The sequence below is a fragment of the Mytilus trossulus genome, unplaced genomic scaffold, assembly GCF_036588685.1.
Source record: "Mytilus trossulus isolate FHL-02 unplaced genomic scaffold, PNRI_Mtr1.1.1.hap1 h1tg000234l__unscaffolded, whole genome shotgun sequence".
NCBI lineage: Eukaryota > Metazoa > Mollusca > Bivalvia > Mytilida > Mytilidae > Mytilus > Mytilus trossulus.
The window spans coordinates 2,869,688-2,886,537 of NW_026963315.1; the positions used below are offsets into that span (position 1 = coordinate 2,869,688).

General features: G+C 39.3%; 1 protein-coding gene across 1 annotated transcript in view; it reads left to right on the forward strand.

Moving 5' to 3' along the window:
- The window catches only part of LOC134701240 (low-density lipoprotein receptor-related protein 2-like), a 113,074-nt gene that overhangs the window by 26,846 nt on the left and 69,378 nt on the right, over positions 1–16,850 (forward strand). The window contains exons 23-28 of the mRNA XM_063562370.1: positions 367–595; positions 1,717–1,894; positions 3,086–3,211; positions 4,870–5,042; positions 5,529–5,782; positions 6,779–6,953. Of these exons, the coding sequence (XP_063418440.1) occupies positions 367–595; positions 1,717–1,894; positions 3,086–3,211; positions 4,870–5,042; positions 5,529–5,782; positions 6,779–6,953 (1,135 nt within the window). The remainder of the gene's footprint in view (positions 1–366; positions 596–1,716; positions 1,895–3,085; positions 3,212–4,869; positions 5,043–5,528; positions 5,783–6,778; positions 6,954–16,850) is intronic.

A 16,850-nucleotide genomic window follows, 5' to 3' on the forward strand; every position in this document is an offset into this window, starting at 1 on the left:
TTTCTCACCAACATTGTTTTGATTAAACCTTAAATATTTTATCTGGGAAACAATTTTGATAAAAAACACTTAATTTCTTTGAAAACATTTCAATTGTGTGTTTTTTTTACATATATATATTATATATATATGTATTTGAGAGCCCAGGTGGTCGTGTGGTCTAGCGGGACGGCTGCAGTGCAGGCGATTTGGTGTCACGATATCACAGTAGCGTGGGTTCTAATCCCGGCGAGGGAAGAACCAAAAATTTGAAAGCAAATTTACAGATCTAACATTGTTGGGTTGATGTTTAGACGAGTTGTATATATATATATATATATAGGTAACAAGTGCTTATACTGAAACTGATATAATTTTTATTTGCAGAGCTCGCTTCTTGTTTTGGACAGATTGGGGTCAGAATCCTCGTATTGAGAGGGCAGGAATGGATGGCTCTGGCCGAATAATTATTGTATCTGAGAAGCTGTATTGGCCAAATGGTCTATCTATAGATTATCCAAACAGACGTCTATACTTTGCTGATGCTCGACTTGATTTTATTGAGTATTGTAACTATGATGGATCTGGACGGAAACAAGTGTTTGCTAATGACCATGTATGTATTGCAATATTTGTTCACAGAGAGGGGAGACTTAGGCACGATTTTTACCCTTTCTGAAGTTGCACCATCAATTAGAGGCAAAAGATTCCAAAGGGATATTCAAACTATCAAGTGACAGCAAACTGACAATGATATATCAAAAAACAAAACAAGATTAAAACAATTAAGGAATGACTGTAATATTTTTTTGTCTATGAAGAAATAACATAAAAAAAATTATGCACACTAAATAACGCGGGTAGCGGGTTATTTAACAGTGTGAACCACATTTTTTATGTTATTTTGAATAGACAGAAAAAATATTACAGTCATATCTTATAATTTAATTCTAAATTTCATTTAAACCATAGAAAACCATGAAAAAATGTTGATGACATCACGGTCTATGCCTAAATTATATCTATGGGCTGATAACAAAATAACGTCAGCCAATCAGAATACTCGTTACATCCAATATTAAATTATCAGTATATAGAACACAATATAGACAATCAAGAATGAGCAACACAAACCCCACCAAAAATTAGATCATAAATTTATTGTTAAAGTTTTAAGTTAAATTGTACTCTGGTTATAAAACCATGGATAACATTTCATGTTATAAAGTAAATTTATATTCTTAATTGGTGCCCACTATTAAAACTACTGTAAATTCAGTAATTATTGTGTGCATTTATTATTGCAAATTTGTCATTTTTGACTAAAATTTCAATCTGATTTTTTGCAATCTGTGAAATTCATATAAAAATTCCAAAATGCGAGTTTAAATTTTTGGGATTTTAACCCTGTCGCATTTTATGCAATAATAAAAACATTGCAATAATTTCTGAATTAACAGTAACGGAATCCACAGTATTATAAAGCTTATCAGTGTCTGAATTCAGGCTTTGTACACTAAATAGAACACTCAATACAAAACTTTGATTTGATTTTAACCAAATTTGACAGTATTATTTCATACCATGCATAGCTATTCACTTCATATGTTGTTTCAATGTATGAGAAATTTTTCCTATTATGGAATTTATTAAAGTTGAAGGAAATTTTATAGAAGGTTTGCTCCAAAACAGATCTTGAATTTCCAATTGTTATTTATTTGTTTGTTGATATTCCAGTTTCTACGTCATCCTCACGGTCTAGTAGTTTTTGAGGACACTGTATTTTGGACGGACCGTGTAGCAGGACAGGTTTCACAGTGTAACAAATTTAATTGTTCATCAAGGGAGGTTACTGTGAGCAGAGTAACCAGACCACTTGGTGTTGCCATTTTCCATCCTGTTAGACAACCACAAGGTAAAATGATTTGCTCATTTATTAGTTTTTTGAAGCCCTGATTGATGTAAAAATAGAGAGGCAAATTTTACAAAGGGTTATGCCCCTTTAAAGGTATGAAATTCTGCTATGAAGGATTTCAAAGGTTGCACAGGGAAATGTTGAACAAAAATAACTTTAATGTGAAGCAAAGGAATTAAAGTAGTATTATGCTTATTATCAATATCCATAAAAAAAAATATTGGGGAGATCTTGAATGTGCATAGAAAATTAATTTTGTTTACATACTGGTTCCCAGTTGTGCTCTCTGTGTCCCATCTCATAGAGGCATAACTTTAGAATTTTACCAGTAAATATACATGTGCATATTGTTTACATTGAAATCTGTGGTAACCCTTCATTCGAGGTAGGGGTAGTTAAGAAAGGTAGTGTTAGTTTAGACTCTGAAAAGTTTTGGTTATATAAACATTGAATATATGCCGTACAGCCCTATATTTTGACCCTTGAAAAAAATTGTAGTGCATATGAACTTTCAATTCTAGGATTAAATTTTTACAAAACTTCATAGTAAAAGTGGTACAGTTTTAGCCGTAAAAGGACTTCCTATGGGAAATTGCATTGTCAATATTTAGAGAAATGCAACCTAAAGAATTATAGGGTTGGTAGGTCTTTTTTTATTTTGCCAATGCCTTACTGGTCCGAGAACACAATTAATTCATAGTGCATTTCTTTTAGAACATAAATGAAAATAAAAAAAATCCCACCTGCGCTTTCTCAAAGAAACTTTTACAGTGTGTTGTACTACTTTTGGGACAAATTATATCAAAATTATAGAAAACTTCATCGCCTCTAACTCAAAATATGGACAATTTTATGTTTAGGGCGTCTTGAAATCTTTTGACAGCTTCCGAAGTGCTCATTTTCAACCTTTTTCAGCTGGGCCAAATCACTACTTTCCTTTAAAATTCTGGACCCAAATTTTTTTACAGTGTAATTTTATCCCCCTACTTGCAATTTGAGGCATTAAACATGGAGAAATGAATTTGGAAGAGGTATAAAAATTAATGGCAAGTAACCCACTGTCAACACTAGGGACTATATTTGTGAACAACGAAAATCAAGGGACGACAATGGTGGTCTCGGACCTAACTGTCATTAGCATCTAAAAGTATTTTAAAGTATAACTGTTATGCAATATTTTTTCTTTTATAGAGGAGAGTCCATGTGTAAAGAACCAATGCAGCCATCTATGTTTGTTATCTCCATCAAAGAACTACACATGTGCTTGTCCTGGGGGTATGGTACTGGACAAAGACAATCATCAGTGTATTTCTAATGGTTGGTAGGATTATCTCCCTTCTTCTGCCTTCCTACATTCTCTACACTCCTCCTTTTAGTCATTTTTTTTATCATTGAAACAGAACTATTAATATTCCTATGCTGACACAGTCAGCCTCAAAATTTTCCAAATTTAACTTTAAATTGATTTGGTGTTTCAAGCAAACAATTTGTACTCCCTCCCAAGTACACAAAGTAAAGTTTTAAAGGGTTGACTCAGGTGGTATGACACGAGACAATGATAATCATTAGTATATTTCTGTTACAGCTAATTTCCTACAGCATGTAAAGCAAGACTTTATCAAAGGTACCAGGATTATAATTTAGTACGCAAGACGCACGTTTTGTCTACATGAAAATGAAATGAAATTTTGATAGTCACTTTAGTTAGCTTGCTTGCTTTGTTTTTATATTGTACAATCATTAGGATAACACCCAATTAAATTCAAATAGCATATATACAGGTTAAACTATGCCTATATATATTTATTAACAAAGCTTGTATAAACAATAATACAAACAAAGCAAGCAAGCCAACCAAAGTTTTGCTTTACATGCATTAAGAAATTAGCTGTAAAAGTGAGTAGGAGAGGGTTACAGAACACATAAGGGAAACAACTCTTAAAAAATCAGCTGAATGTTTTTAAATAAAATCAGATAAAGATCATTGAGATGCTTCTATTATAACAACAGGTTTATAGTCACAATAATTTAAACTCACATTTTTATGCCCCACCTACGATAGTTTAGGGTCATTATGTTTTCTGGTCTGTGGGTCCGTTTGTCTGTCTGTCCGTTCGTCCCACTTCAGGTTAAAGTTTTTGGTCAAGGTAGTTTTTGATGAAGTTAAAGTCACATCAACTTGAAACATAGTAGAAATGTTCTCTATGATATGATCTTTCTTGTAATTTTAATTCCAAATTAAAGTTTTTACCCCAATGTCACGGTCCACTGAACATGGAAAATAATAGTGTGAGTGGGGCATCTGTGTACTATGGACACATTCTTGTTTAAATTTGTTTATATGAATTAAATAGGATTTTTCTCAATATCGCAAAAGTTAAAATTGCATTTTTAGTCTAAAATAACAAAATCACAATAATAAATGCAAGCAATAATTTCTGAATTTTACAGTTGTGGTAAAATGAAATCAAGTTTCTCAATGATGAAAATTAATATCTTGTCAAAATGTATAAAAAGTCAACAATTATAGGTCATAGTACGGCATCACCATTGAGCCTTGGCTCATACCAAACAGCAAGCTATAAAGGGCCCCAAAATGACCAGTGTAAAACAATTCAATCTTTTGGACCAACAGTCTAATCAATATAAATAAAAAACAAGAAACAAGAAACACTTAGGGACGACATCAAAAGATCGATGTAGGATAAAAAAACTTCATTCAAATAGTTTGGGGTGGGGGGTCAACATTGCTGCAAGTTTTGTTAATCTAAAATCGATTTTACATATATCTCTATTGGTCAATCAATTTTTCCCAAATTAAGTTAAGAGGGGGGGTGTGGGGGTCAGTGAAAAAAATATGTGAATTAAGTTTTTTATCCTTCATTGAACCTTTGATGTCGTCCCTTATGAACCATAGCAAAAAACAACAACCACTAAGAAAAGTGTTGTGGTTTTATAAATTTCTTGTATTTCAGAGAATGAAGAATACCTTCTGTATCTATCTGCTGCTGGCTTGGTTGGTATGTCTCTCGACAACCAATCACAGCATACATTGTTACCAGTAACCAGTCAAGCTGGTGTTATAGATTTTGACTTTGACAGCCAATCAAAAGAGATATTGTTGGTCAAAAAAGGTTTAATGGGAAATGTAAGTACATTGTATACTGTTAAATATTATGTTGGAAAATGAATTTCAGTTTAATTTCATCTCAAGATAATTTGATAACTCGCCATATATTTATAACCACTCCCACTTATTACATTCATCTTGTCTGTTAGTTTGCTTAATATTTTCCTGTAAAAAAATGCTTAACAGCAAAATGCAAGTGAACAGTTCATCATCAATGTTTCTAAGCTTATTTTTACAATATTGAACAATATTGGCTGCTAAAAGTAAATTATATTAAAATCATACTTTAAATATTTATATATTTAGTAGCTAGTGTCCCTTTTAAAATGTTTGCCACTCTTTAATTTTTGCTTATTGTCAGATATTCAGAACCGTCTTATTTCATCCATGTAGTACCAATAAAAAATCAACAAATAAAAATGAATCTACATGATAGTTAAATTCAGTGTGATACTACATTTAATAAGAAAAGAAAGAACCAAAATATACTTTTATTTCTTCCAGTCAAGTATAGGTTCAGTATCAGTCTACAAAGGGAACCAGTCTGACTACCTGCCAACTGTTTTCTCTGGTGCCCCTCATGCTATAGCAGTAGACTGGATTACTAGGAATCTGTTCTGGTCTGACTTAGAATCAGGTACGATAGAAGTAATGAGTATGGATACAGATAAACACTACAGAAAAATTCTGATGAGCAACAGGGGAAGACTGACAGATTGTGCTGCACCAGTGGCTTTAGTAGTAGATCCTGAAAATGGGTAAGATTGAAAGAAAATACTATTTACCAACTTATTATTGAGAACATTTGATTTTTTTCAAAATGACGCATGTATATATGGCCCGAGAACACAGTTATTTTGTAGTGCATTTCTTTTAGACAATAAATTCAAATTTAAAAAATCGCACCTGCTTTTTCTCAAAAAGATTTTTTTACAGTGTAGTGTACTACCAGTGAGACAAATAATATCAAAATAATAGAAACTTCTACCAGCTCTAACTCAAAATATTGACAATTCTGTGTTAAGCGGGTGTAAAATTCTGTTTGACAGCTTCAGACGTGATAAAATTTGACCTTTTAAAACTGGACCAATTCACTACTTAACATAAAAAATCAGCACCTAATTTTTTTTGACATGTAATTACATCCCCCTACTTAATATTTCATGCATTTAATATCAAGAAATAAATTGGGAAAGTGTATCAAATAAAACATGCAAGTTATACACTACACACACATGCACTAGGGACTATATTTGTAGACAACAAAAATAAAAGGACGATAACTGTATCCTTGGACTTAATGTATAGTCACAGTTGTGTAAACTGTGATTCTCGCCTATGAAATTCAGAGCAAAGTAAGCTGAAAAAAAATGGTCAAACTCTAGATAAAATATCGCAGAAAATATTTTTTGATATTCTTATTAATGTTGACAAATTTTTTGGGGATGTTCTGATAGTTCCAAATGTTGACAAATGATTTTTAATGTTCTGATATGCCAATATTGTCTATTTTATTTAAGTGTTCTGATTTGTCCAAATGGTTTTTTTATATTATCTGATTGTGCTGAGATTGAAATGTACTTTATGAGGACATGCATGTAGTTTGAATTTTTGAATTATTAATATTAAATTAATAAATCATTTAAAGACATATTGTTTTGTAAACATAATGAACTTGATCTATTAAAAATCATTAGTAAAATGGTTTACAATTATGGATGACCCCTTACACAATCTTTTGACTTTTTTTACAGGAAAATATATTGGGCAGATAAGGGCAGCAAATCTGTTGAGCCAAAGATAGCCGTGATGAACATGGATGGTTCATTACCTAGAACAATCCATTCAAGACGTACAGAGGTTCCTGAAGGGTTGGCTTTAAACAAAGAAAACAAAGATTTGTTTTGGTCTGACTCTGGAAAAGGATGGGTAAGATATATAATTAGAATGTGTGCCCTTAAAAAGGGGGCCATTTTTTGGCCCCTTGAATTTAAAAATCCACGACCTAACACTAAAATCTGCTTTTTCAATATACAAGTAGATGTACAATGTTATTGATGTACATATATGTTGTTCAAATTTTTTTGTGAATGTAACCAGTCCTGTTTAAGTATCAGTAAAGATGATGAACTTAAAAACATTTATGACAGACAGCAACCAATGACAAGCTCAGGATAACATGTTCCTGATTTGAAACATAATGAATGAGGCTGAATGAAACATGTTTGAACCCTCCTCCCTCCCGCAATATTAACCTGGGACATAATGAATGAGGCTGAGTGAAACATGTTTTGAACCCTCCTCCCTCCCGCTATATTAACCTGGGACATAATGAATGAGGCTGAGTGAAACATGTTTTGAACCCTCCTCCCTCCCGCTATATTAACCTGGGACATAATGAATGAGGCTGAGTGAAACATGTTTGAACCCTCATCCCACCCGCAATATTAACCTGGGACATAATGAATGAGGCTGAGTGAAACATGTTTGAACCCTCCTCCCTCCCGCAATATTAACCTGGGACATAATGAATGAGGCTGAGTGAAACATGTTTTGAACCCTCCTCCCTCCCGCAATATTAACCTGGGACATAATGAATGAGGCTGAGTGAAACATGTTTGAACCCTCCTCCCTCCCGCTATATTAACCTGGGACATAATGAATGAGGCTGAGTGAAACATGTTTTGAACCCTCCTCCCTCCCGCTATATTAACCTGGGACATAATGAATGAGGCTGAGTGAAACATGTTTGAACCCTCCTCCCTCCCGCTATATTAACCTGGGACATAATGAATGAGGCTGAGTGAAACATGTTTTGAACCCTCCTCCCTCCCGCAATATTAACCTGGGACATAATGAATGAGGCTGAGTGAAACATGTTTTGAACCCTCCTCCCTCCCGCTATATTAACCTGGGACATAATGAATGAGGCTGAGTGAAACATGTTTTGAACCCTCCTCCCTCCCGCTATATTAACCTGGGACATAATGAATGAGGCTGAGTGAAACATGTTTTGAGCCCTCCTCCCTCCCGCTATATTAACCTGGGACATAATGAATGAGGCTGAGTGAAACATGTTTTGAACCCTTGTCCCTCCCGCTATATTAACCTGGGACATAATGAATGAGGCTGAGTGAAACATGTTTGAACCCTCCTCCCTCCCGCTATATTAACCTGGGACATAATGAATGAGGCTGAGTGAAACATGTTTTGAACCCTTGTCCCTCCCGCTATATTAACCTGGGACATTATGAATGAGGCTGAGTGAAACATGTTTGAACCCTCCTCCCTCCCGCAATATTAACCTGGGACATAATGAATGAGGCTGAGTGAAACATGTTTTGAACCCTCATCCCACCCGCAATATTAACCTGGGACATAATGAATGAGGCTGAGTGAAACATGTTTTGAACCCTCATCCCACCCGCAATATTAACCTGGGACATAATGAATGAGGCTGAGTGAAACATGTTTTGAACCCTCCTCCCTCCCGCAATATTAACCTGGGACATAATGAATGAGGCTGAGTGAAACAAGTTTTGAACCCTCATCCCACCCGCAATATTAACCTGGGACATAATGAATGAGGCTGAGTGAAACATGTTTTGAACCCTCCTCCCACCCGCAATATTAACCTGGGACATAATGAATGAGGCTGAGTGAAACATGTTTTGAACCCTCCTCCCTCCCGCAATATTAACCTGGGACATAATGAATGAGGCTGAGTGAAACATGTTTTGAACCCTCCTCCCTCCCGCAATATTAACCTGGGACATAATGAATGAGGCTGAGTGAAACATGTTTTGAACCCTCATCCCACCCGCAATATTAACCTGGGACATAATGAATGAGGCTGAGTGAAACATGTTTTGAACCCTCCTCCCTCCCGCAATATTAACCTGGGACATAATGAATGAGGCTGAGTGAAACATGTTTGAACCCTCATCCCACCCGCAATATTAACCTGGGACATAATGAATGAGGCTGAGTGAAACATGTTTTGAACCCTCATCCCACCCGCAATATTAACCTGGGACATAATGAATGAGGCTGAGTGAAACATGTTTTGAACCCTCCTCCCTCCCGCAATATTAACCTGGGACATAATGAATGAGGCTGAGTGAAACATGTTTGAACCCTCATCCCACCCGCAATATTAACCTGGGACATAATGAATGAGGCTGAGTGAAACAAGTTTTGAACCCTCCTCCCTCCCGCTATATTAACCTGGGACATAATGAATGAGGCTGAGTGAAACATGTTTTGAACCCTCATCCCACCCGCAATATTAACCTGGGACATAATGAATGAGGCTGAGTGAAACATGTTTTGAACCCTCATCCCACCCGCTATATTAACCTGGGACATAATGAATGAGGCTGAGTGAAACATGTTTTGAACCCTCATCCCACCCGCTATATTAACCTGGGACATAATGAATGAGGCTGAATGAAACATGTTTGAACCCTCCTCCCTCCCGCTATATTAACCTGGGACATAATGAATGAGGCTGAGTGAAACATGTTTTGAACCCTCCTCCCTCCCGCAATATTAACCTGGGACATAATGAATGAGGCTGAGTGAAACATGTTTGAACCCTCCTCCCTCCCGCAATATTAACCTGGGACATAATGAATGAGGCTGAGTGAAACATGTTTTGAACCCTCATCCCTCCCGCTATATTAACCTGGGACATAATGAATGAGGCTGAGTGAAACATGTTTTGAACCCTCATCCCACCCGCAATATTAACCTGGGACATAATGAATGAGGCTGAGTGAAACATGTTTTGAACCCTCATCCCACCCGCAATATTAACCTGGGACATAATGAATGAGGCTGAGTGAAACATGTTTTGAACCCTCATCCCACCCGCAATATTAACCTGGGACATAATGAATGAGGCTGAGTGAAACATGTTTTGAACCCTCATCCCACCCGCAATATTAACCTGGGACATAATGAATGAGGCTGAGTGAAACATGTTTTGAACCCTCATCCCACCCGCAATATTAACCTGGGACATAATGAATGAGGCTGAGTGAAACATGTTTTGAACCCTCATCCCACCCGCAATATTAACCTGGGACATAATGAATGAGGCTGAGTGAAACATGTTTGAACCCTCCTCCCTCCCGCTATATTAACCTGGGACATAATGAATGAGGCTGAGTGAAACATGTTTGAACCCTCCTCCCTCCCGCTATATTAACCTGGGACATAATGAATGAGGCTGAGTGAAACATGTTTTGAACCCTCCTCCCTCCCGCAATATTAACCTGGGACATAATGAATGAGGCTGAGTGAAACATGTTTTGAACCCTCATCCCACCCGCAATATTAACCTGGGACATAATGAATGAGGCTGAGTGAAACATGTTTGAACCCTCCTCCCTCCCGCTATATTAACCTGGGACATAATGAATGAGGCTGAGTGAAACATGTTTGAACCCTCCTCCCTCCCGCTATATTAACCTGGGACATAATGAATGAGGCTGAGTGAAACATGTTTTGAACCCTCCTCCCTCCCGCTATATTAACCTGGGACATAATGAATGAGGCTGAGTGAAACATGTTTTGAACCCTTGTCCCTCCCTCTATATTAACCTGGGACATAATGAATGAGGCTGAGTGAAACATGTTTTGAACCCTCCTCCCTCCCGCTATATTAACCTGGGACATAATGAATGAGGCTGAGTGAAACATGTTTTGAACCCTTGTCCCTCCCGCTATATTAACCTGGGACATAATGAATGAGGCTGAGTGAAACATGTTTGAACCCTCCTCCCTCCCGCTATATTAACCTGGGACATAATGAATGAGGCTGAGTGAAACATGTTTTGAACCCTTGTCCCTCCCGCTATATTAACCTGGGACATTATGAATGAGGCTGAGTGAAACATGTTTGAACCCTCCTCCCTCCCGCAATATTAACCTGGGACATAATGAATGAGGCTGAGTGAAACATGTTTTGAACCCTCATCCCACCCGCAATATTAACCTGGGACATAATGAATGAGGCTGAGTGAAACATGTTTTGAACCCTCATCCCACCCGCAATATTAACCTGGGACATAATGAATGAGGCTGAGTGAAACATGTTTTGAACCCTCATCCCACCCGCAATATTAACCTGGGACATAATGAATGAGGCTGAGTGAAACATGTTTTGAACCCTCCTCCCTCCCGCAATATTAACCTGGGACATAATGAATGAGGCTGAGTGAAACATGTTTTGAACCCTCATCCCACCCGCTATATTAACCTGGGACATAATGAATGAGGCTGAGTGAAACATGTTTTGAACCCTCATCCCACCCGCTATATTAACCTGGGACATAATGAATGAGGCTGAATGAAACATGTTTGAACCCTCCTCCCTCCCGCTATATTAACCTGGGACATAATGAATGAGGCTGAGTGAAACATGTTTTGAACCCTCCTCCCTCCCGCAATATTAACCTGGGACATAATGAATGAGGCTGAGTGAAACATGTTTGAACCCTCCTCCCTCCCGCAATATTAACCTGGGACATAATGAATGAGGCTGAGTGAAACATGTTTTGAACCCTCATCCCTCCCGCTATATTAACCTGGGACATAATGAATGAGGCTGAGTGAAACATGTTTTGAACCCTCATCCCACCCGCAATATTAACCTGGGACATAATGAATGAGGCTGAGTGAAACATGTTTTGAACCCTCATCCCACCCGCAATATTAACCTGGGACATAATGAATGAGGCTGAGTGAAACATGTTTTGAACCCTCATCCCACCCGCAATATTAACCTGGGACATAATGAATGAGGCTGAGTGAAACATGTTTTGAACCCTCATCCCACCCGCAATATTAACCTGGGACATAATGAATGAGGCTGAGTGAAACATGTTTTGAACCCTCATCCCACCCGCAATATTAACCTGGGACATAATGAATGAGGCTGAGTGAAACATGTTTGAACCCTCCTCCCTCCCGCAATATTAACCTGGGACATAATGAATGAGGCTGAGTGAAACATGTTTGAACCCTCCTCCCTCCCGCTATATTAACCTGGGACATAATGAATGAGGCTGAGTGAAACATGTTTGAACCCTCCTCCCTCCCGCAATATTAACCTGGGACATAATGAATGAGGCTGAGTGAAACATGTTTTGAACCCTCATCCCACCCGCAATATTAACCTGGGACATAATGAATGAGGCTGAGTGAAACATGTTTTGAACCCTCCTCCCTCCCGCAATATTAACCTGGGACATAATGAATGAGGCTGAATGAAACAAGTTTTGAACCCTCCTCCCTCCCGTTATATTAACCTGGGACATAATGAATGAGGCTGAGTGAAACATGTTTTGAACCCTCATCCCACCCGCTATATTAACCTGGGACATAATGAATGAGGCTGAGTGAAACATGTTTTGAACCCTCCTCCCTCCCGCAATATTAACCTGGGACATAATGAATGAGGCTGAGTGAAACATGTTTTGAACCCTCCTCCCTCCCGCTATATTAACCTGGGACATAATGAATGAGGCTGAGTGAAACATGTTTGAACCCTCATCCCACCCGCTATATTAACCTGGGACATAATGAATGAGGCTGAGTGAAACATGTTTGAACCCTCATCCCACCCGCAATATTAACCTGGGACATAATGAATGAGGCTGAGTGAAACATGTTTTGAACCCTCATCCCACCCGCAATATTAACCTGGGACATAATGAATGAGGCTGAGTGAAACATGTTTTGAACCCTCATCCCACCCGCAATATTAACCTGGGACATAATGAATGAGGCTGAGTGAAACATGTTTTGAACCCTCATCCCACCCGCAATATTAACCTGGGACATAATGAATGAGGCTGAGTGAAACATGTTTTGAACCCTCATCCCACCCGCAATATTAACCTGGGACATAATGAATGAGGCTGAGTGAAACATGTTTTGAACCCTCATCCCACCCGCAATATTAACCTGGGACATAATGAATGAGGCTGAGTGAAACATGTTTTGAACCCTCCTCCCTCCCGCAATATTAACCTGGGACATAGTGAATGAGGCTGAGTGAAACATGTTTTGAACCCTCATCCCAGCCGCAATATTAACCTGGGACATAATGAATGAGGCTGAGTGAAACATGTTTGAACCCTCCTCCCTCCCGCAATATTAACCTGGGACATAATGAATGAGGCTGAGTGAAACATGTTTGAACCCTCCTCCCTCCCGCAATATTAACCTGGGACATAATGAATGAGGCTGAGTGAAACATGTTTTGAACCCTCATCCCACCCGCTATATTAACCTGGGACATAATGAATGAGGCTGAGTGAAACATGTTTTGAACCCTCCTCCCTCCCGCAATATTAACCTGGGACATAATGAATGAGGCTGAGTGAAACATGTTTTGAACCCTCATCCCACCCGCAATATTAACCTGGGACATAATGAATGAGGCTGAATGAAACATGTTTTGAACCCTCATCCCACCCGCAATATTAACCTGGGACATAATGAATGAGGCTGAATGAAACATGTTTGAACCCTCCTCCCTCCCGCTATATTAACCTGGGACATAATGAATGAGGCTGAGTGAAACATGTTTTGAACCCTCCTCCCTCCTGCAATATTAACCTGGGACATAATGAATGAGGCTGAGTGAAACATGTTTTGAACCCTCCTCCCTCCCGCTATATTAACCTGGGACATAATGAATGAGGCTGAGTGAAACATGTTTTGAACCCTCCTCCCTCCCGCAATATTAACCTGGGACATAATGAATGAGGCTGAGTGAAACATGTTTTGAACCCTCATCCCACCCGCAATATTAACCTGGGACATAATGAATGAGGCTGAGTGAAACATGTTTTGAACCCTCCTCCCTCCCGCAATATTAACCTGGGACATAATGAATGAGGCTGAGTGAAACATGTTTTGAACCCTCATCCCACCCGCAATATTAACCTGGGACATAATGAATGAGGCTGAATGAAACATGTTTGAACCCTCCTCCCTCCCGCTATATTAACCTGGGACATAATGAATGAGGCTGAGTGAAACATGTTTTGAACCCTCCTCCCTCCCGCTATATTAACCTGGGACATAATGAATGAGGCTGAGTGAAACATGTTTTGAACCCTCCTCCCTCCCGCAATATTAACCTGGGACATAATGAATGAGGCTGAATGAAACATGTTTGAACCCTCCTCCCTCCCGCTATATTAACCTGGGACATAATGAATGAGGCTGAGTGAAACATGTTTTGAGCCCTCCTCCCTCCCGCTATTTTAACCTGGGACATAATGAATGAGGCTGAGTGAAACATGTTTTGAACCCTCCTCCCTCCCGCAATATTAACCTGGGACATAATGAATGAGGCTGAGTGAAACATGTTTTGAACCCTCCTCCCTCCCGCAATATTAACCTGGGACATAATGAATGAGGCTGAGTGAAACATGTTTTGAACCCTCCTCCCTCCCGTTATATTAACCTGGGACATAATGAATGAGGCTGAGTGAAACATGTTTTGAACCCTCATCCCACCCGCAATATTAACCTGGGACATAATGAATGAGGCTGAGTGAAACATGTTTTGAACCCTCCTCCCTCCCGTTATATTAACCTGGGACATAATGAATGAGGCTGAGTGAAACATGTTTGAACCCTCATCCCACCCGCAATATTAACCTGGGACATAATGAATGAGGCTGAGTGAAACATGTTTTGAACCCTCATCCCACCCGCAATATTAACCTGGGACATAATGAATGAGGCTGAATGAAACATGTTTGAACCCTCCTCCCTCCCGCTATATTAACCTGGGACATAATGAATGAGGCTGAGTGAAACATGTTTGAACCCTCCTCCCTCCCGCAATATTAACCTGGGACATAATGAATGAGGCTGAGTGAAACATGTTTTGAACCCTCCTCCCTCCCGCAATATTAACCTGGGACATAATGAATGAGGCTGAGTGAAACATGTTTTGAACCCTCCTCCCTCCCGCTATATTAACCTGGGACATAATGAATGAGGCTGAGTGAAACATGTTTGAACCCTCCTCCCTCCCGCTATATTAACCTGGGACATAATGAATGAGGCTGAGTGAAACATGTTTGAACCCTCCTCCCTCCCGCTATATTAACCTGGGACATAATGAATGAGGCTGAATGAAACATGTTTGAACCCTCCTCCCTCCCGCTATATTAACCTGGGACATAATGAATGAGGCTGAGTGAAACATGTTTGAACCCTCCTCCCTCCCGCAATATTAACCTGGGACATAATGAATGAGGCTGAATGAAACATGTTTTGAACCCTCATCCCACCCGCTATATTAACCTGGGACATAATGAATGAGGCTGAGTGAAACATGTTTTGAACCCTCCTCCCTCCCGCAATATTAACCTGGGACATAATGAATGAGGCTGAGTGAAACATGTTTTGAACCCTCCTCCCTCCCGCAATATTAACCTGGGACATAATGAATGAGGCTGAGTGAAACATGTTTGAACCCTCATCCCACCCGCTATATTAACCTGGGACATAATGAATGAGGCTGAGTGAAACATGTTTTGAACCCTCATCCCACCCGCAATATTAACCTGGGACATAATGAATGAGGCTGAGTGAAACATGTTTGAACCCTCCTCCCTCCCGCAATATTAACCTGGGACATAATGAATGAGGCTGAGTGAAACATGTTTTGAACCCTCATCCCACCCGCAATATTAACCTGGGACATAATGAATGAGGCTGAGTGAAACATGTTTGAACCCTCCTCCCTCCTGCTATATTAACCTGGGACATAATGAATGAGGCTGAGTGAAACATGTTTTGAACCCTCCTCCCTCCCGCAATATTAACCTGGGACATAATGAATGAGGCTGAATGAAACATGTTTGAACCCTCCTCCCTCCCGCTATATTAACCTGGGACATAATGAATGAGGCTGAGTGAAACATGTTTTGAGCCCTCCTCCCTCCCGCTATTTTAACCTGGGACATAATGAATGAGGCTGAGTGAAACATGTTTTGAACCCTCCTCCCTCCCGCAATATTAACCTGGGACATAATGAATGAGGCTGAGTGAAACATGTTTTGAACCCTCCTCCCTCCCGCAATATTAACCTGGGACATAATGAATGAGGCTGAGTGAAACATGTTTTGAACCCTCCTCCCTCCCGTTATATTAACCTGGGACATAATGAATGAGGCTGAGTGAAACATGTTTTGAACCCTCATCCCACCCGCAATATTAACCTGGGACATAATGAATGAGGCTGAGTGAAACATGTTTTGAACCCTCCTCCCTCCCGTTATATTAACCTGGGACATAATGAATGAGGCTGAGTGAAACATGTTTGAACCCTCATCCCACCCGCAATATTAACCTGGGACATAATGAATGAGGCTGAGTGAAACATGTTTTGAACCCTCATCCCACCCGCAATATTAACCTGGGACATAATGAATGAGGCTGAATGAAACATGTTTGAACCCTCCTCCCTCCCGCTATATTAACCTGGGACATAATGAATGAGGCTGAGTGAAACATGTTTGAACCCTCCTCCCTCCCGCAATATTAACCTGGGACATAATGAATGAGGCTGAGTGAAACATGTTTTGAACCCTCATCCCACCCGCAATATTAACCTGGGACATAATGAATGAGGCTGAATGAAACATGTTTGAACCCTCCTCCCTCCCGCTATATTAACCTGGGACATAATGAATGAGGCTGAGTGAAACATGTTTGAACCCTCCTCCCTCCCGCAATATTAACCTGGGACATAATGAATGAGGCTGAATGAAACATGTTTTGAACCCT